Raw genomic sequence first — 22,362 nt, 5'->3', positions numbered from 1 at the left:
CTTCAGGGAAAATTTGATCCCTGCTGGGTGACAGGCTGATAAATAGCAACGAAGAAAACAGTGCCCTCCCGAAACAGAAAATAAGCTCAGCTTTCTGTTTGTATGAATCCTGAGGAGGATGGGAAGTCACCGCAGTTACAAACCACTGACTCTGTGAGTGCTGTCTTTTCCTTTTGTCTTCTGCACCAGCGCTACGTGAACACAGAGCCTATTCCCAATACTATATAGACCTGATTTCTTGCATAGAAGCTCGTTTTCTTGCTTCTATTTTAGGTTTATGGGCCAAGGTGCCCTCTTGCCTGATTATTGTATTATTACATCATAGCCCCTGGCATGTTAACACTCTTTATGTAAATCTATATGATCTTACCTGCAAGGTCCCCCTAAGAAGAACATATCGCTTAAATGTTCAGGACAATCCGTCTAGAAGAAGACGAGTGCAGCATATCATATACAATAATATTAATTTTCTTCTTTTGAGGTAATTTTAACTGATGCAAAATGGCGTCGATGAGACAACCGAGACAACAGACGTATTCGGATTCAAGAGTTAAATTAAAATAATCTAATAACAAAACCTACTTAAAACAAACTTATTAATTACTTAAAACAAACTTATTATTTTTTCATGCAAAGAGAAGACATTGGGGCTTCCTACTCAATGCTAAACTTTAATGACTGCTCAGCAAAAAAAAAAAAAAAAAAAAAGTCATTTTAATATTTCACACAGAGGATAATTTAATACTTTTTCAGAAAAAAAAAAAAAGAAAGAAAAAGAAACCTTTGGTAAAAAAAAGCACCCTTACTTAAGCAGCTAAATTATTTTAAATAAAAACCATCACAATTAATCTGACAGAGACTTCTATGATTTAATACAATGACCAAACAATTAGATTTTTCTGCCCATCACCTTCATTTTTAATGGGGTTATTCTCACAAAGAGTCGAAGGAGCTTCTTTAAGTACAAGAATATCTCATCTTCTGTGTGAAAAGGCGATTGTTGGCTTCCCTGTTAAAGTGAATTAGCTGAGGGAATTTCATCTTTACAAAGTGAGGTGTAAATCTTTTATGCTCAAACTATGCAAAGAAGAAGCTTTCAGCTTTACACAGTTCCTCTCTTGAGTGTGTGTCAAGTGCAGCACATTAGGGAACGATGTTAGGACTGACTTTATTTAGCCTGGGAGCAAGATGACAAATGTGATACACATGTAATCACTTCAAGGCTTTAATAATAAAATTAGTATTACATTTTGTTGGGTTTCTTGACAGACAAAAATGTTAAATGTCAAAATGGTTCTAAACATCATGGTGAAGAGATATTTGTGTTCAGAATAAACATAGCCTCTTGCTTTTAATAAAATTATTGTACAATTTTCCTCTCACATACACATACATGTGTAGTTCCATGACATAGTCACAGCACAGTTCTCTCTTCTATATCTATTTGGCTCTGTCACGTTCGGTGTTACAAAGAACCACGGGAGAGATCCAAGTGCAGGTATGTGTCTTTATTAAAGGGCAAATCCAAAGGGTAAACAGTCCAGGCAGGGTCAAAACCAGAGAATCCAAAACATAAAAACAAGACAAGAAGACAAGGCAAGGGCACGACTAGATGACGGACATGAATTAACATCACATTAAACAAGGACTCCGTGACTAAGACTCAGACAGACCAGGTATAAATACACAAAAGGATAATGGGGAAACAGGAGACAGGTGGGGAACAATCAATTAACTAAACAAGGAGGAAGGTGACCAAATAAGGAGACAGGAAGTGATAATATGATAAACACCGTGGGAACTGAGGACACCTAGTGGAAACCCAGGGAACACAACCCAGACACTGTGACAGGCTCTCCAGAGCCCCAGATCCTGTTTGTTGCTGCTAGATAATAATCAGTTCAGTTATTTCTCACCCACAGGTCAGTGTGCTGCCATCATTTCCATCTGTCCTCTCCATCACTGACAGTCAGACCAATCCAGACTGCATCATTAGCAGAGATCTTCCTAAAATTCCCACAAGTTGAAAAAATACACCAAATTTATATTTACAAATAATAAGATGCATATATTTATATTCCAATTTAACCTGACATGTTTTTATATAGCTATAAACCACCTCATACTGCATGTCCTATTCACTTGTTCCTCTCTGTTGTTTATGATGATCAGATCTGCTCCTTTCTCCATATAATATCTTCTGCTCTATCTCAGTCCAGCTCTTCTTCACTGAGGAAATAAAGTAGCACCTGGATTGGGAAAATTTCCATTTATCCTTTAATGCAATTGGATCAGTCATTACCTCTTATTTATATTTCACTTATTTTTTATAAGTTGTATTGCAAAAAAAAAAAAATAATAATAATAATAAAAAAATGTTTTATCTTTCTAGCACTAAATATTCATGCCGTTTTTATGTAGATTACAATTACCCATTACATTAAAACATTTTCATAGTTCATGTTTCTCTTGAATTAACTCTCCATTTAGTTGAATTAGAATGGTGATCTTAGTTAGTAGCCAGACTCTTTCTTCTGTAAGGTTGGTAATCCCAGTTAGTTGCTGGTCTCTCTTTTCTGCCAGGTTAGTAATTTTGGTAAGTAGCTCATTTCTCTTCTGAAAGATTGGTATTCCTGGTTAATAGCTGGTGTGTCTCTTCTGGGTAGTTTGTGGGGTTTGTATGGATGTAGACACACATTCACTTCCTGAACAACACAGACATGATGTTAAATGACTGCAAACTCTATGTTTTTCTTCTTATTTTTTCAGAGATGAATGTGATTGCCTGTATGCTGAAGTGTGTTTGTCTCTGCCCTGAAGTCATGATCTTTCACATAATCTGAACTCTCATTGATATCCACTGGCATCTCCACTCTCTGTCTCTTTATTCCCTCAATCTTAGTAATGATCACATTGGCAAAAATATCATCAGACATTTCTGCTCAGTTATAGTCTTACATTAGCTGTGCTAATGTTGAATGATTTTCCTGTTTACTTTTCTGTGCTATTCTTCTCCTGTCTACTTTAATCTCCAGTTAAAATGAAACAATAAAACAGAACTGATTTGAGATCAAAGTTTAAAGTCTAAATAAGGAAAGTTTAGAGTTGTTTATTAAGAATCAGTGAGTGTTGAATGTTTTTCCTGTATACAGGTCCTTCTCAAAAAATTTGCATATTGTGATAAAGTTCATTATTTTCCATAATGTAATGATAAAAATTAAACTTTCATATATTTAAGATTCATTGCACACCAACAGAAATATTTCAGGTCTTTTATTGTTTTAATACTGATGATTTTGGCATACAGCTCATGAAAACCCAAAATGCCTGTCTCAAAAAATTAGCATATTTCATCCGACCAATAAAAGAAAAGTGTTTTTAATACAAAAAAAAGTCAACCTTCAAATAATTATCTTCAGTTATGCACTCAATACTTGGTCGGGAATCCTTTTGCAGAAATGACTGCTTCAATGCGGCGTGGCATGGAGGCAATCAGCCTGTGGCACTGCTGAGGTGTTATGGAGGCCCAGGATGCTTCGATTGCGGCCTTAAGCTCATCCAGAGTGTTGGGTCTTGCGTTTCTCAACTTTCTCTTCACAATATCCCACAGATTCTCTATGGGGTTCAGGTCAGGAGAGTTGGCAGGCCAATTGAGCACAGTAATACCATGGTCAGTAAACCATTTACCAGTGGTTTTGGCACTGTGAGCATGTGCCAGGTCGTGCTGAAAAATTAAATCTTCATCTCCATAAAGCTTTTCAGCAGATGGAAGCATGAAGTGCTCCAAAATCTCCTGATAGCTAGCTGCATTGACCCTGCCCTTGATAAAACACAGTGGACCAACACCAGCAGCTGACATGGCACCCCAGACCATCACTGACTGTGGGTACTTGACACTGGACTTCAGGCATTTTGGCATTTCCTTCTCCCCAGTCTTCCTCCAGACTCTGGCACCTTGATTTCTGAATGACATGCAAAATTTGTCCAAAAGTCCAGTGCTGCTTCTCTGTAGCCCAGGTCAGGCGCTTCTGCCGCTGTTTCTGGTTCAAAAGTGGCTTGACCTGGGGAATGCGGCACCTGTAGCCCATTTCCTGCACACGGTGGCTCTGGATGTTTCTACTCCAGACTCAGTCCACTGCTTCCGCAGGTCCCCCAAGGTCTGGAATCGGTCCTTCTCCACAATCTTCCTCAGGGTCCGGTCACCTCTTCTCGTTGTGCAGCGTTTTTTGCCACAGTTTTTCCTTCCCACAGACTTCCCACTGAGGTGCCTTGATACAGCACTCTGGGAACAGCCTGTTCGTTCAGAAATTTCTTTCTGTGTCTTACCCTCTTGCTTGAGGGTGTCAATGATGGCCTTCTGGACAGCAGTCAGGTCGGCAGTCTTACCCATGATTGCGGTTTTGAGTAATGAACCAGGCTGGGAGTTTTTAAAGGCCTCAGGAATCTTTTGCAGGTGTTTAGAGTTAATTAGTTGATTCAGATGATTAGGTTAATAGCTTGTTTAGAGAACCTTTTCATGATATGCTCATTTTTTTAGATAGGAATTTTGGGTTTTCATGAGCTGTATGCCAAAATCATCAGTATTAAAACAATAAAAGAGCTGAAACATTTCAGTTGGTGTGCAATAAATCAAAAATATATGAAAGTTTAATTTTTATCATTACATTATGGAAAATAATGAACTTCATCACAATATGCAAATTTTTTGAGAAGGACCTGTAGTTTGCTGTCCATTTTTGTGGATTTTATTTTATTTTCAGCTGTGCCGCTGAACGAGCACAACACATAGCTCGAACGCAGCGGAGCTTTTATTATGCCACAGTTGACCACTTCCAATCCTTCTGGTCATGTGCATGTGAAAAAAAAAAAACAGCGCTGTTTTATTTTACTAGATTCATTTGAAAGTTCTGTTATAATGCTACTCTGTGCGGTCGTCATCAGTTTGATGAAACACAAAACAAAAATTTTAGAAATCGAGGGGTTATGATGTCATTGGCAGGTGACACAACGACACTATGGACACAGTCCGTGTCACTAGTAAAAAATTACTTATTTCTCTGAATTTAAACATTCTTCAAAACATAAGGGATAATGAAGTGCACAAGTCAGCACAAGTCAAATGCACAGCTACAGATCATGTGACAGATAATAGAAAAGTTTAGCTGTTATGCAGATATATAAACAGTTTTAAGGATATAGTTAAAGTTCCTTTTTCAGTCAGTCACTCTTGATGTCACATCAGTGACCGACGAATTGAAGATATCGATTAGACAGATCAATCTACTTTGAGTGTAAACTAAACAAGTCAATGCACATTGGCATGCAATTATTGCATCCAGCTGCAGCTGATCACAGCGTGAGTATAAGAAAGCAGTAGGTGCAATGCATACCAGCTTTTCGCGTTGGAGCCAAGCAACAACATCGTTCTGCCCCATCCAAGTGTATTCAATGAGCTACGAGTTCAACACGCACTTTGAAGCTTTTGGTGTTGGCGGTACGGCGCTTCAGTGGTGGTCGTTCTTGTGTCAAGTGGGTTGCGCACTTCAGGATGTATAACCCCCTGTTGTACTGCAAGCAGCCATTCCCCTGTGGACCTTAGCACATAAAAGAGCAATAAATGGGTGCGTCTTTGTAAAGATGACAGATCGTCATTATAAGTATGCCGTTTCCCCTGTGCATTTCAAGATTGGACATTCCTCCTCCCTCACCACCCTCGATGGTGGTGCAGTTGTGTCCTAATACCGCCTACACCTGGCCGGGTGAATCATGCCTCCCCTCCCTGGTCTGTAGGTACTCGTCTGGCCTGTCCGCCGATGCTTATACGGCATGTGGAGAAGCTGGCTCCGCCTTACATGGTACGGCATTACTGCAGGTGCACCAGGACAAGGCACTGAAGGACCTGCACGAGGGTGGTCATCATGACCCAGAAGTTTTCAGAACTCTGTATCACAACTGACCTCATGCTACGAGTGACAGAGGTCACTGTGCAGTCTCTGGGCTGTGCGATGTCCACTGGTCGTACATTTATACATGATAAAACCGTTATGTCTATGGTTTTACAGCCTTTCCTTTTTCATAGTTTTCGCTGAACAAATATATAATGTTTAACCTTTTTTTAATGATTATAAAATGTATTTAAATATCTTCTAACAGTCTGAGCTGATACCCTTGTATAGGCAGTGCTTCAAGATACAGTGCGCTTATGCTTTGGGGAATGCGAGTTCGAGTCCCAGCTTGGGTACCTATCATGATCCGATAAATAAATATTACAATTTCTTCTAATTAAAACAGTAAGGTTCCTATGCAGTTTAGAAATATGGAAATTGATTTAGGTAATTTCCAGGAAATGCATGGCTCACCGGTTTCTGTGCAGTTTAAAAAAGTATTTCACTTAAGTAATTTGCAGGTCTGTAAAAGTAGCTATGAAAAAAAAAAGAGAACGGAGTATGGAAAAATATTTGAGTTTCGACTATTTGCCCTATTCAGTGTTCTAAAACATAAAATGAATCAATTGTAAAAAAATAAATGTATTATACAAGTGGATAATGAGATTTCAGGACAAACGTTTATTGATCTGGGCCCGTATTCACAAAACATTTTATCTTATCGCTAAGAGTTCCCCTAAACAGCAGTAAAAGTTTTTAGCAAACCAAAATAGAACCCGAATTTAAACTAATATGGAAGTTAATAGTTAACAATACCTGGTGGTTGAGTAAGTTTTGTACTTTTAGTCTCAAGAAATACTCAACTTAAAGGGTTCACTTCACATGTAAACATGAAAAAAATCACTTTTACATGTTGCTTGGACATAAAGGTGTGTTGGCAGTGTGTGTACACAACCATCTTATAATGATAAAAATCCACCCACTGCTTTTTTTTAATCCCCATAATTAAAAAACAATGTCTCCCAACTACCTGTTTTCAGCATTGGTGCTAATGTGACATCACATTAGCCACAGGCTCCGCCCATGAATGTTGACAGACATTGATGTTTTAACATAGAACCACCCTGAACGAGTTCACAATGAGTTGTACACAGTTCGCCATTGATGTGCTGACTAGAATGTCTCCCAAGTGTTTCAGGTGTTCCGTAGCTGGATGTATGAATCCAGATTGCGCTCTTCATTTACTCCTGAAATCTGAGCCACTGAAGACGAGGTGGATTCATTTAGTTTTCGAAGAAAAATCTCCCTCAATTCTACTGAAATTTGTTTACTCTGTAAGGCTAATGTTCCTAAAGATACTATTGTCTGTCTGTATTAACTGATGCTGTCTAGGGGGAAATAGTGGCCTAATGGTTAGAGAGTTGGACTTTTAATTAAAAAATGTTGCGAGTTCGAGTCTCGGGCCGGCAGGGATTGTGAGTCGGGGAAGTAAAAATACAGCACTCTCTCCACCTTCAATACCACGAGTGAGGTGATCTTGAGCATGGCACCGAACCCCCAACTGCTCCCCAGGCGCCGCAGCATAAATGGCTGCCCACTGCTCCGGGTGTGTGTTCACGGAGTGTGTGCACTTTGGATGGGTTAAATGCAGAGCACAAATTCTGAGTATGGGTCACCATACTTGGCTGTATGTAACGTCACTTTCACTTTCAAATTTCAGTATTTGGTATCAATACCAGTGAAAATCCACACTGTACCAGTTTCAGGAAACCAAAGTAAAACACGCTTATAAAAAATGTCTTGCACTCTATTTGTGTTGGCATATATGCAAATTCATTCTCTGCTATTAGGAGGCGCATGAAAAGCGGGTGAGAGAGGTTTCTCCGGTAATGGCTGTAATCAAATAAGCGCTGAGCCTGCGCTCACAAACGCTGCTCAGGCATTGCAGGCAAAATAAAAAAAAAAACACGCAGTGCTCATGTCTATTCAATGAAGTCAAAACCTTTTGGAAAATCTATTTGTGACAGTCAGTTTTGATATTGTGGCAGGCTGCCACAAATAAATCAATGTATATATATATATATATATATATATATATATATATATATATATATATATATTAGAGGTGGGCATAGATTATTTTTTTTTTATCTAGATTAATCTCACTGTAATCGTGGAATTATTCTAGATTAATCTTATAATCTACAAGACAAATAATAAAAGACAAGACCGGCAAATCCGTGGCCAGAACATCAGAATATGAACGCTTGCCGTCTCTCGCTAAGCGTTTTCCTCCTGAAGAAAAACATAAACACCTAACATGGGTTAATGTATTAAGATGCTATTAAAATATCAAATTAAATTTACAGTTCATTATTTTAATGAAAATATATATCGTATTTTCCTCACATACTGCAAAATGTGGCATAATGGACTAAGACGATAAAGGCTAAACTCAATATGCTTCTCTACATTATTAAAATACATAATTAATATGTAGAGGCAAGGAGGTGAGCCACTGATCTATCAGTACTGCACTGATATATATTTATATATATATATATATATAGATCAGTGAGGTGAGCCCAGAATAAATGCAAAACGCAAAGTTTCCCGTTAAGCATTTTTCCATATATAATAAACTGTCTACAACTCATTTATATCACTGTATTTGTCCATTAAAATGACGTCACAGGTAGCGGAGAGTGCAAGTGGCGATTGCAAGTGACATTGTAATTTAGTTTCTTTTTTCTTGTCTTCATGACATGGCTACTGTTGTAAAATGTTGAGAGATTCAAACAAAAAGTTATCAATAAATAGAACAAAAAGTGTCTGAGAGTGCAAGTCTGAGAGTGCAAGTCTTAGAATGCAAGTCTGAGAGTGCCAGTGCAAGTCTGCAGCAAGATATGGGAGGCCCCTTTGAGGCGAAACCCACTGAAACACTTGCGATACACACTGAAACACTTGCGATTCAGCGGCGGTCATTCCTGTGTCGAGTGGTTTGCACACTTCAGGCTGCACTACCCCTGTCGTGTTGCAAGTGGCCAATTCCCCTGTGCGCCTCAGCACTAAAAGAGCACTTCCTAAAAAGCAAACTTCTCTAAAAGAGCTTCACAGGTGCGTCTTTGTAAAGACGGCTGATATTCCTTATAAAGATGCCGTTTCACCCGTGCGTTTCTGGGTGCAGTCGTTACCTGGCAACGGGTGATGGTCACTTTCGCTGCCTCACGTGTCTGGCCGTCAAGCACGCTGAGGTGGCTTTTGTGGATGAGTCATGTTCTCACTGCGGGAATATGACCATCTCAGAGCTACGAACCAGGCTCCGCTACCTTCAGGGGGGCGGAGTCCCGTTGCCGTGGCCGCGATCTGGGGCTCGTTCTGGCGAACGACAGACAAGAACCACTATCGGCACTAGCGCGGGTGGTTTGAAGGTCACAGTGGTGGCTAACCCCCGCAGGGAACCAACCCTCTGGGGACCACCACTCCTCTTGCACCTCCGATCCAGTGGAGCAACCCATCGGCTACCGTTCAAAATGTTGACACAGAAACGCATTTTCGGGTGCGTCCGTCCCCAAGATTGGTTTGCAGCGATCGACCTGAAGGACGTGTACTTTCAGGTGTCCATCCTTCTATGCCACAGACCTTTTCTGCGTTTTGCGTTCGAAGGACTGGCATATCAGTACAAGGTCCTGCCCTTCGGGCTGTCCCGGTCTCCCCGTGTCTTAATGAAAGTCACGGAGGGAGCTCTCGTTCCTCTCAGAGAGCAGGGTGTTCGCATTCTCAACTACTCAGACGATTGGCTGATACTAGCACAGTCTCGAGATCAGTTGTGCGAGCACAGGGATGGGGTGCTCCGGCACCTGAGCCTGTTGGGCCTTCAGGTCAGCTGGGAAAAGAGCAAACTCTCGCCGCGGCAGAAGATCTCTTTTCTCGGTATGGAGTTGGATTCGGTCGAACAGACAGCACGCCTCACAGAGGAAGGTGCGAGGTCGGTGCTAGCCTGCTGAAATACGTTCAAGAGCAGGACAGCGGTCCGTTTAGTTTACACTTGAAGTAGATTGGTCTATCGAAGCGATATCCAATATTCGTCGGTCACCGACGTTTCACTGTTTATCGCAAGTTTTCAATGGGTTTCGCCTCAAATGGCCTCCCATAGCCAGACCCCTCTCGCGTGCAAAGTTTAAAGGTGTCTGAACTTAAGGGTTTGTCCCGAATGAGTTCTCTTTTCAAGTTTAGCTGCTCTTCCCTCTGCTATAATAAGTTAGAATGAAACAACAAAATAGACTTGAGCCGAGGTCAGAGTTTGAAGTCTAAAAGGATGTGATCCTCAAGCATCCATGCTAGGCCATACATCTGGGTCGTTGAAAGAGTATATCCAATATTTATTTATTTATTTATTTCACAATTGTACAGAAAAGGTTGATGATGAATATACAAGAGAAATTGAGTATTTCATGTGCATTTCTTTATGGTTTCATTGTTTTAATCACATTTTTACCTTCACTGCATGCATGCATATTCTATGTGTGGTTGATAACTATTGCTATTGGTAGGATGTTGTGTTCTGACTGCTAAGCTTTAATTTGGAGTTCAAACTCTGCTAGCTAGGGTATTTTGGCAAGTTGTTTTTGTGTTTTTTTTTTTTTCATTTTAACAAAATTTAAAACACTAGGCATTATATCATATACTTACCAACTTTGTAAAAGGTTATGGAATACATCTTTCAATTTATTCAAAACACGGCAAACTCACACAGACACATGCACCTCATTGCAATATGTGTTCTATAATCACCTCAAAATATTTTTTTATATTTAATATATGTTTGATATTCTCTGACTGGATGAGATCAAAATCTAAAGAAAAAAAATCATGCCTGTGCATTATAGACACACTACACAATTCTCTGTGAAATTACCATCCAGTGTAAGTCCAAAATTTATGGATGAAATCTTAATAATAATAATAAGAAGAAGATTAATTATATGAGACAATTAAAAAAAAAAAAAAAAATCCATTAATGTATATTTTTCAATGTTAATGGACCTTAAAGTTAACTCATTAACCTTCAAATATATAGTACTTTCTGAGGTGCCCAATTACAATGTACCTTTTCCCACAGCACAGTTTTACTGAACTCACTCTAAAAATTCAGCTGTAGTCTAGAAAATTAAAAATTTAAGGGGGTCACTTCGATTTCATTGCTGAACTTTGTGTGAACAGAACCGTGTTTAGTATGGTTAGTATTATGCTGCTGTGTGAATGCAGCCATCAGATGAAAACACGGCGGCTCCAAAGTCATTTTTGCTTCAGTTAGTCCCAGGGGCGTCGGACTGGGGGTAAAACCAGTACTGATAACCAGGGCCCCAAAGGAAGAGAGGGCCCTTGAAAAGTCTGGAATATATATTTTCAATGGAGGAGGGGGGGTTGGGGGGGTGGCATTAGGACTGCCTATGCATAGGGCCCGGGATCTTGTGCAGCGCCCCTGGTTAGTCCTGTATATTTATTCATATCAAAGCTTCTCTGAAGGACGTCAGTCTTTCTTTTTCTGATGCACAAATCAGAGTTTCACTGTTTATAAGAATGAATCCTCGATGTGTGTATATATTTGACATTAGAAACACTTTTATTTCATTAATGGCAGTTACAGGACTGAGAATAAGATGACAAATATTCATCTTATTCCTTACTAGGTCAAGAAAATATGATCATATTACCCTAATTTTACAGTCTCTGCACTGGCTACCTATTAAGTTCTGTATCAGTTACAAATTATTATTACTTACCTATAAGGCCCTTAATGGTATAGCTCCTGCGCACATAACTAGCCTTCTACCACGATTCAAACTATCACACTCCCTAAGGTCACAAAATGCTGGACTTTTGGTAGTACATATGATAGCAAAGTCCACTAAAGGAGGTAGAGCTTTTTCGCATTTGGCTCCCAAACTCTGGAATAAGATAATGTTCGGGGTTCAGACACACTCGGCTAACCCTGAAAAAATATACAGAACTACCAAATTTTGCTACAAGTGTGAATGCATCATATAATAATTACTGTTAAAAGGGTTCATCGTCTGTTTGACTACGTCTTTAAATAATTTTTCCGAAAATTTCTGCCATATGCACACAAACTGACAGTAACCACTGATAAGCTACTACTAAATATTGTAGAAACAAAATTTTTTTCAATGATTTGTATCGTAAAAAGCGCTATACAAATAAACTTAAATTGAAACTTAAACTTGAAATTTGAAATACAGTACTACAAATGTGTATGTTAACCACTTTAAAGCTTTAATAGTAAAAAAAAAAAAAAAAAAATATATATATATATATATATATATATACACACAATATAATAAATAACTAGTCAAAAATGCTAAATGATAAAAAAATCCTGGTCTTTAAGTGTTCTTTCCAAAATGTTCTTCTCACAGATCCATTTAAAACTGTCATTACATGGACAGATCAGCATTAGATGTTCAGTGCTGCTTTCTGTGTGATATGACACTGACTTGAGAATCATTTATTAGATAATAATCAGTTCAGTTCAGTGATTTCTTACCCAGAGGTCAGTGTGCTGCCATTAACCCATTTCCAGTTGCCCTCTTCTTCACTGTCAGTCAGACCAATCCAGAATCCAGTCTTGCCATCTCGCATTTTATCAACAGTTTTCTGAAAAGCATTTGCTTTTTAAGGTGATCCCTTCTTATTAAAAAAAAAAAAAAAACGGCATGCACACAAATACACTTTCCATATTTTATGCAGACATTCCATAGGTGTAATAATTGTTATACTGTAAAAATGGCATTTTACCTCTTCTCATATATCAGTATACAAGTATTACCAGACACATACACGCACACTCATCTCTCACGTACTTGTTCCTCTCTGTTGTTTATGATGATCAGATCTGCTCCTCTCTCTGTACAGTATCTTCTGCTCTCAGTCCAGTTCTTCATCTCAGAGGAAATGTAGTAAAAACTAAAATTATAGTATAACCATCCATCTGTAAACACAAACAGTTTGAGTATTATCTGTTTATACATATAACAAAATGTAAAAAATATATATATATTATTATTATTTATTATTTTTTTTTTTTACTATTGTACCAATTTAATATATAGTTTATCCGAATATTGAATGTTTGTATATGTAGCAATACGTGGCCGTCTAGTAGTGACTACGCCACCCCGAATTACCGGGGAAATAATCTAATAAATAGGACACAAGTCCGTTTACTCAGGAGAGGCGAGAGACGTGAGTTCACATTGAAACAGGCAATTTTTATTAAAGAAAGCAATTAAACAAATAACACAATCAATTGTGTCATTTCGTAATCAAAAAGGCAACCAAAACAAAAAGAATATGATCACTGCAGGGGCTGAGACCACAGAGAAGCAGGCTAGCTATAGCTGCATATGGCAATCAAACACACTTTGAAGAATCACTCCACTACAAAATAGTGATAAAAAAGTCACACCACACTTATAACCCCTACTTAGGGTGAAGGCCTGCAGCTAAAACCACCAGCCTGCCTCCAGGAAAACCCAGCTCCTGCAGAATACAGAAAAGAAATAAATATAGAAATGATTAGAGATAAACCAAATCACAATGAGACAAATAATGAAAACAAAAATCAAGTTATAAGATAAATAGTCATCTATAATAAAGACAAAGAAAATAAATATAAACCATTCAAACGGTCACAACACAAAAATCACACAATCAGTCCAACCTACACAAATGATGGGACCAGTTTGGTAGGCTAATTATCACTCCATGTAATAAATCACAGGTATTTAACAGTGATGATCATGCGGCTAAGGACTGGTAACAAAACCAGCCACATTCATACAACATAAACAACATATTGCCTGAGCAATAGATAAAGTGGAGTCCAGCAGTGATATTCAGCTTCCACAAAGCAGCAAACGTGGCTCAATGAAGCATGGATTGCTGACAGCAAGTTGCTAAAGTAGCTGCTCAGCCTGGCTTTAACACGGGCAAAAGAGAACTCCTAAACACAAATATTCATTAACTATCTAATTAAAAACAGTTGCAGATTAAAAGAAACGATCGTAAATGTACTCACCCTGATTCAATTTCGGCGCGCGCACACAAACAATCACAGGCACACGGAAATCATATGACAGTCATTTGATGTTAGTGAGTCAATAAACAGCTGATACTCCGACGCAGCTATGAGGAGACGTCACACCAATGGGAGACCGAAGGCACGCCACACTAAAACGCATTGCAGGTCGCTCAAACAAACAAACTACACAAAGTTAAAAACTAACATTAGAACTTACCACAATGTGAGTGTCGCCACGAGAACGTGCACAGCCTCGATGGCCGAGTGTCACACTAAACAGATACAGATGAAGGCACAATGAAACATCACTTAATACTAACATCAAAACAACCGGCTACACGGCTAACACACATACCTCCACGGTCTCTTGGAATGAATGACAAAGGGGCGGGCTTTCAATGACGTATCCCAGGGAGCATCCAAAGAGTCTATATACCCCAAGGGGCAGAACCCTATTGGCCATATATGTAATGAGGGTGACGTGGCAACGAGTCACTCACTTCACCACATTTTACCCACCCTTTTGTGTCGTCGCCCCGACGATAGACTACCAATCACTACGTATTAGTCCCAAGGCCTAAACAACCTAGAAGTTATGCTGGATATAGACCCTGGAACACACGGGACATCCCTCACACTCTCCACTGATCGAGGAAGATGGTAAATATTAGGGTGTTGACCAGCAGTAGCTCGTCTCGTTCGTCGTACTGCTCCAACACCATCTCCCTCTCTTTGAACTGGCTGAGGAATAGACACCCCTGCCTGGCTCGAATCAACATCCGGTGCCAACTCACCAGTTACAGAGGGAGCAGACACTATTGGAGGTGGCCCCACCATTTCCGGCGGCGGTGATGCCGGTGGCTGGCACCTAGATACGGCTGCTGGTTGTAATGCTACGGTTTGGCCTGACCCAGCCTGCCAATTGTCAGAAACGGCCACCCAAAGGTCTACTTCCTCTACATCCCCCAATGACGACGGCGTCCCTACTAAAGGGCTGTCAGAAGATACAACTCTTGGAGATTCTCGTTGGATACGAGTCCTCATTGACGAACGATGAACGTGCCGGATCTTACTCAGGTCGTCCGTAGGTGCCACAGCATATACAGACCCTCCATCTATAGGAGCTCTCACAATCTGATACACCACTGAGCTCCACAGGTCCTGAATTTTATGACGGCCTCTCACGCTGTGATCCCGGAGATAAATCAGCTGACCCTCCCTCAGTGGTGCATCGCGAGCGTGTTGGTCATGCAGTCTCTTACGTCGCTCAGCGGCAACCTTCAAACGCCCTCGTGCCCCTTCAAATGCCACATGCATCCTAGCTTGATGCTCTACCATCCACTCATGGACCCCACCCCCTCCAGATTCCTGGACCCTACCCAACAGAAAATCCACAGGGAGTCTAGGCTCCTGACCAAACATCAGGAGATATGGAGACTCACCTGTACTCTGGTGAGGGGTGGTGTTGTAACAGAACAAGATCTGCGGAAGGCAAGATGCCCAGTCCCGTTTACGGGAGGTCGGCAGAGTGCGAAGAAGGTTATGAAGGGTTCGATTGAACCGTTCACACTGGCCGTTGCCTGCCGGATGATAAGGTGTAGTTCGAGATTTTTCGATCCCATAGAACCTACAGAGTTGTTTCATAAGGGCAGACTCGAAATTCCGGCCCTGGTCGGAGTGAATACGACCTGGAACCCCAAACCTGAAAAACCACTCGGTCACCAAAGCCTGTACTACGGTCTCAGCTCGCTGATCTCTAGTGGGGACAGCCAGAGTAAATTTACTGAACACGTCCGTTAACACCAACACATTCTCATGTCCAGAACTGGAGGGCTCAAGCAGGGTAAAATCGATAGCTAGGATTTCATTTGGCCTAGACGCCAACACATGACCCATAAAACCCCGAGCAGTTGGCTGGACGTCTTTAGCCAGCTGGCATCGTTCGCACTCCCGACACCACTGTGCCACTTCTGCCGACATCCCCGGCCAGTAACACCGCTGACGCACTAATTCAGTAGTGCGTTCAACACCCTGGTGTCCATGATGTTGATGCAACTCAGTCAAAACCTCATGCTTTAAAGCTGCCGGCAAAATCAACTGTAGCACCTCCTCACCCCCATCAGGGCGTGACACACGTCGATAAAGGACCCCATCCTTTTTTAAAAGACGGTCCCACTGCTGAAGCAATGTTAGAACAGACTTTGGGAGCTGCTGGCGCACCGCAGAGCTGGGAAAAGAACCCTGTTCCCAAAATGCCAAAACCTTCTGAATATCCGGATCCGCCTCTTGTAACAAACTCAAATCCTCAAGAGAAAAACTGGGCAATGCTGCAATTACTGCTTGATTCACCTGTACTACCGGTTCGGCCTCTGCCACCTGCCTTACCACAGCTGGAATTATGGTCCCCGGTAAGAAACTCTCCCGAATCTCCTGACAACCCAAATTCTGTCTAGAAAGAGCGTCAGCATTTCGGTTGCTCCTGCCAGAACGATACCGAACCTCAAAGTCAAACGCGGCCAACTGGGCCGCCCAACGTTGTTCGGTAGCTCCCAGTTTAGCAGATGTCAGGTGGCTAAGGGGATTGTTGTCAGTATAGACAAGGCACTTCTGACCCAATAGGTACTCCCTAAACTTCTCGGTCATTGCCCACTTGAGCGCCACAAATTCCAACTTCATGGAACTATAGTTAGTCATGTTGCGCTCAGTGGGCCTCAGGCCGCGGCTGGCATAAGCAATAGGGCGTACCTTACCCCCCTGCTCTTGGGAGAGGACGGCACCAAGCCCACTATGGCTTGCATCCACCTCCAAGATAAAGGGCCGGGAGAAGTCTGCATATGCCAACACGGGGGAAGTGGACAACCTGTTCTTTAACCCTTCAAAGCTTAGCTGACACTGTTCAGTCCAAGCACCAGCAAACCCCTGATCCCCTCTTTTTCTGGATCCCAAACCAGTACACACTGCAACCAGCTTATGTAGGGGTGCTGCCAATTTGGCAAACCCCTCCACAAAACGGCGATAGTAACTGGCGAAACCCAGAAACGAGCGCAACTCTGCCACATTAGATGGAATTCGCCAATCAGCTACCGCATCAATCTTCGCAGGGTCTGTTGATACCCCTTCAGCTGATATAACGTGGCCCAAATACTTCACCTCTCTTTGGAAAAACGCACACTTACCTAGCTTGACCTTAAGTCCTTCACGTTCTAACCTACTCAACACCACCTCCAACCGCTCCAGATGTTGTGCTACAGAGGTGGAAAATACTACCACATCATCCAAGTATAAGAGCAAGGATTGACACTGTTGGTCCCCGAACAGACGCTCCATTAACCTCTGAAAGGTGCCAGGGGCATTACACAAGCCAAATGGCATACGGTTCCACTCAAAGAGTCCAAAGGGTGTACAAAAAGCTGTCTTAAACCGATCTTTCTCTGTGACTGGAACCTGATTATACCCACTGGCCAAATCGAGGGTCGAAAAACATTTAGCACCACTCAGAGAATCAAGGGACTCGTCTATTCGGGGCAAAGGGAACGCGTCTTTCCTAGTCCTGGCGTTAAGCTGACGGTAGTCAACACACATGCGCAGTCCACCATCTTTCTTTTTAACCAGTACGATTGGTGAGGCATATGGACTACAGCTCTCTCGAATTATATCAGCCTCAAGCAACTGATTTATGTGGGCCTTTACCACCTCGTACTCCGATGGGGGTATGCGCCGGAAACGCTGCCGAATTGGAGTCTCATCCACCAAGGGGATATCATGTGAAATTAAATTTGTACAACCTAAATCCGTCTCCTGAGTAGAGAACACTGCCTGAAATCTACGGAGTAAAGACTTCACCTGACTCTGCTCTCCCTCTGACAAAATCGACAAGTCCATGGCCTCCACCTGCTCCTGCACAGTAGGTGCTACTTCTGCGCTTTGCGACCCCACAAGAGCAACCACCGGCTGGACCTCTGTAACACCTGTGGGTAAACTGATCACATAAACACTGCTCAACGTGCCCATAATTGACCGTGGATAGAGCACTACATCAGTCACACCAACGTTAACAACAGGTATATAAGCTGTCCCTTGGCTCACCCGAACTACTGCAGGAGAAGCCAATAACCCAGCGGGCAAACCGGATTCAGGAGGCTCAAAGAGTACGGTTCCCGCAGAGAATTCATCAGAGCAAGTTGCCGGAACAAATTTAAGCATGCCCCCTGGGATACGGCAAGGCCTACGGCCCCGTACACGGACCTTACCTATATGGTTTGTGCCAGATACATTAACACTACAATATTGTAATGCTTGAGATACGAGTTGCGGAGCTTTAGACACATCAGGCAAGTTAAAGAGAGCGGGGCCATGTTGACTAAAGAGATCCTGGTAGCATCGTTTTAAAACATTCATTCCAAGGATCCCTGGAATCCGATCACACAAGCCACCAGGAGGATCTTTAACAACAAGAACCCCACAATTGGAAACGACTTGGCCACAGAGCTCAATATCCAGCTCTATGTAACCAATATAAGGAATGGCAAACCCGTTAGCGGCGCGAAGCTGTAACCACTGACATGACTTAAGTCGCTCCTGTCCCCATGTTGCAAATTGTCGCTGAAAAAAACTTTCCGTAATGGTGGAGACCATTGAGCCGGTGTCAACCAAGCACGGCACCGATACTCCACCTATGGAAACAACAAGATGAGGACAGGACGACATTAAACTAGACGCCGCAACAGAACCCGTCGGTAAAACTGAGCCGGTAATGTCCCCAATCGAGCTGTGACTCCGCAGCTCGATGGGCACTAGTTTTCCGACTGCACGGAAGTAGATAACTGCCTATCTCCAGCAATAGGTACAGTGGAATGAGGAGCACGTTGAAGAACCCGCTCCTCATTACACTCTCGGGCAAAATGGCCTGGTTTTTGACACCTTCTACAGATTATAGGTCCACTACGAGGGACTCGATTACGCATCTCTGGGCCTGACAGTCGAGCGAAACTTTGAGTGAGGCGATTTAACTGCTCTTGCTGTGCTTTCAGCATTTCCCTTAACTCACCCAACTCAGACGTCTGGGGTGAACTACGAGCTACCACCCATGAATCTCCGTGAACGCCATACTGAATTCCATGTGCCACTGGAACGGATAAACTTCGGGCCCTCACACCCCCCGGCATCCCTTCCTGCTCCCATCGTAGGGCTTCACTCCTCACCTCTAATAAAGTAGAATTGGGCTGTCGGCGCACCAGCTGTTTAAGCTCACGTCTCAACATACTGTTATTGACATATTCAACGAACTGATCACGTAACAACATTTCAGCATTTGCCATTACGTTCGGTGACTGTTGCTTAACCTTCTCCAGCAGACTCATCAAGGCGAGGGAAAACTCCAAGAGTGTTTCCCCCTCCTGTTGTCCTCGGGAGAAGAAAGCTTCCTGCAAGGCTACATACGACACTGAACATCCATACAATTCACGCAATGCCTTAATAATTTTCTCAGGGTCCGCTCGCTCTGTCTCTGACCGATATCGGATCTCTTCTCGCGCCTCCCCCTCCAAGTGGTCAAAGAGAAAGAAGGCCTGATCCGCAGGGGATAAATGACGGGTTCTCATACAAGCTTTAGCTTCCTCCACCCATTCATCAATATTTACCCCAGCCCTCCCACTAAATTTTGGACACCTTCTATCTCTAGGTACAAATACCAGCCTATCAGTAACTGGAATATTACCAGTCGCCGCTGGAAGTATAGGGGCAGTAACTGTGGCAGAGGTGCTAGGTCCCGCCACATTGACACCCTGCAATTCAGAGGCCCTCTCTTGTCGCAATTTCTCATTGTCAGCTCTAAGCTGAGCTACAAGCTCTCTTAGTTCTTGTAATTCTCCCTCCATTCTAATAGCACGTACCTACTTAATTTAGCAGAACTCAGCACCCACAACAAATGGAGGTCAAGCCAAAAACTGCAATCGTCTGAGCACACGTCTGCTGCTTTGTTCCCTGAAGGAAAAGAAAAAGAAACACCAAACACACAAAAAAAGAAAATTAAATTATTAGAACAAAATATACAACTCACGTCTCTGCCAGATATTCTGTGCGATCCTGCCGACTACGCCACTTGTAGCAATACGTGGCCGTCTAGTAGTGACTACGCCACCCCGAATTACCGGGGAAATAATCTAATAAATAGGACACAAGTCCGTTTACTCAGGAGAGGCGAGAGACGTGAGTTCACATTGAAACAGGCAATTTTTATTAAAGAAAGCAATTAAACAAATAACACAATCAATTGTGTCATTTCGTAATCAAAAAGGCAACCAAAACAAAAAGAATATGATCACTGCAGGGGCTGAGACCACAGAGAAGCAGGCTAGCTATAGCTGCATATGGCAATCAAACACACTTTGAAGAATCACTCCACTACAAAATAGTGATAAAAAAGTCACACCACACTTATAACCCCTACTTAGGGTGAAGGCCTGCAGCTAAAACCACCAGCCTGCCTCCAGGAAAACCCAGCTCCTGCAGAATACAGAAAAGAAATAAATATAGAAATGATTAGAGATAAACCAAATCACAATGAGACAAATAATGAAAACAAAAATCAAGTTATAAGATAAATAGTCATCTATAATAAAGACAAAGAAAATAAATATAAACCATTCAAACGGTCACAACACAAAAATCACACAATCAGTCCAACCTACACAAATGATGGGACCAGTTTGGTAGGCTAATTATCACTCCATGTAATAAATCACAGGTATTTAACAGTGATGATCATGCGGCTAAGGACTGGTAACAAAACCAGCCACATTCATACAACATAAACAACATATTGCCTGAGCAATAGATAAAGTGGAGTCCAGCAGTGATATTCAGCTTCCACAAAGCAGCAAACGTGGCTCAATGAAGCATGGATTGCTGACAGCAAGTTGCTAAAGTAGCTGCTCAGCCTGGCTTTAACACGGGCAAAAGAGAACTCCTAAACACAAATATTCATTAACTATCTAATTAAAAACAGTTGCAGATTAAAAGAAACGATCGTAAATGTACTCACCCTGATTCAATTTCGGCGCGCGCACACAAACAATCACAGGCACACGGAAATCATATGACAGTCATTTGATGTTAGTGAGTCAATAAACAGCTGATACTCCGACGCAGCTATGAGGAGACGTCACACCAATGGGAGACCGAAGGCACGCCACACTAAAACGCATTGCAGGTCGCTCAAACAAACAAACTACACAAAGTTAAAAACTAACATTAGAACTTACCACAATGTGAGTGTCGCCACGAGAACGTGCACAGCCTCGATGGCCGAGTGTCACACTAAACAGATACAGATGAAGGCACAATGAAACATCACTTAATACTAACATCAAAACAACCGGCTACACGGCTAACACACATACCTCCACGGTCTCTTGGAATGAATGACAAAGGGGCGGGCTTTCAATGACGTATCCCAGGGAGCATCCAAAGAGTCTATATACCCCAAGGGGCAGAACCCTATTGGCCATATATGTAATGAGGGTGACGTGGCAACGAGTCACTCACTTCACCACATATAGTGTAGTCTGAATGTTTGTTTAGTGTATCTCATGATTACCCATTCCATTAAAACACTTAAACGGTTCATTTTTCCCTTGATTTAACTTGTTTAATTGAATATGGTCGCTGTTGTTAGTTAGTAGCTGGTTTCTCTCTTCTGTGAGGCTGTTGATCTTGGTTAGTAGCTGATCTCTCTTTTGTGTGTAGTTTGTGTTGTTTGTATGGATGTGGACACACAGCACTATGACTGCAGTCAGTAGAAGAACACACAGCAGAACCAAACACACTACAGCTGTTCTGGAGCTCCTGCTCTTCACTGAATCACTTCCTGTTCACCACAGACATGATGTTAAATGACTGAACATGCAAACTGCAAAAAAAAATTTTTAAATCAAAGAAATGACTATGTTTACCTGTACACTGTAATGGTTGCTGTGTGTTTGTCTCTGTCCTTAAGTCATGATCTCTCACACAATCTGCACTCTCATAGATAACCACCGTAATCTCCGCTCTCTCAGACTCAGTTCTGATCACATTGTCGTGAATACCATCAGACATTTCTGCTCTTTTAACGTCCAGCAATATTAATTTCTGCTAATTCTAATCAATGTTCTCTTCACATTGACCGTTCTCTGCGTTCAGTTTTCATTCAGGTTTGGCATGAGATGCTAAAAGCTCACATACTTCTCTCTTACTGGAAAGTGGAAAGACCGCCCATTTTTCTGTTCTCTATTTTTTTTGACCAACTCAGTCATCTCTTATTTTATTTCTGTGCTTTTGATTTCTTACTACTGGGATACAGTGAAGAGAGGGCAGGAAAAGAGAAGGGAGTGG

General features: G+C 41.8%; 1 protein-coding gene across 1 annotated transcript; it reads right to left on the bottom strand.

The window, feature by feature from the left end:
* Nucleotides 1–12,388: 12,388 nt before the first annotated feature.
* On the bottom strand, nt 12,389–22,140 carry LOC132127709 (C-type lectin domain family 17, member A-like). The gene is made up of 4 exons (XM_059539751.1): nt 21,942–22,140; nt 21,587–21,856; nt 12,770–12,897; nt 12,389–12,563 (listed from the first exon to the last, which is right to left on the bottom strand). The coding sequence occupies exons 1-4, from the start codon at nt 22,084–22,086 to the stop codon at nt 12,450–12,452; spliced, it is 657 nt and encodes a 218-aa protein (XP_059395734.1). The 5' UTR covers nt 22,087–22,140; the 3' UTR covers nt 12,389–12,449.
* Nucleotides 22,141–22,362: the final 222 nt, after the last annotated feature.

Source organism: Carassius carassius, chromosome 45 (assembly GCF_963082965.1).
Source record: "Carassius carassius chromosome 45, fCarCar2.1, whole genome shotgun sequence".
In the NCBI taxonomy this organism is placed as follows: domain Eukaryota; kingdom Metazoa; phylum Chordata; class Actinopteri; order Cypriniformes; family Cyprinidae; genus Carassius; species Carassius carassius.
This window is presented reverse-complemented; position numbering and strand designations above follow the sequence as displayed.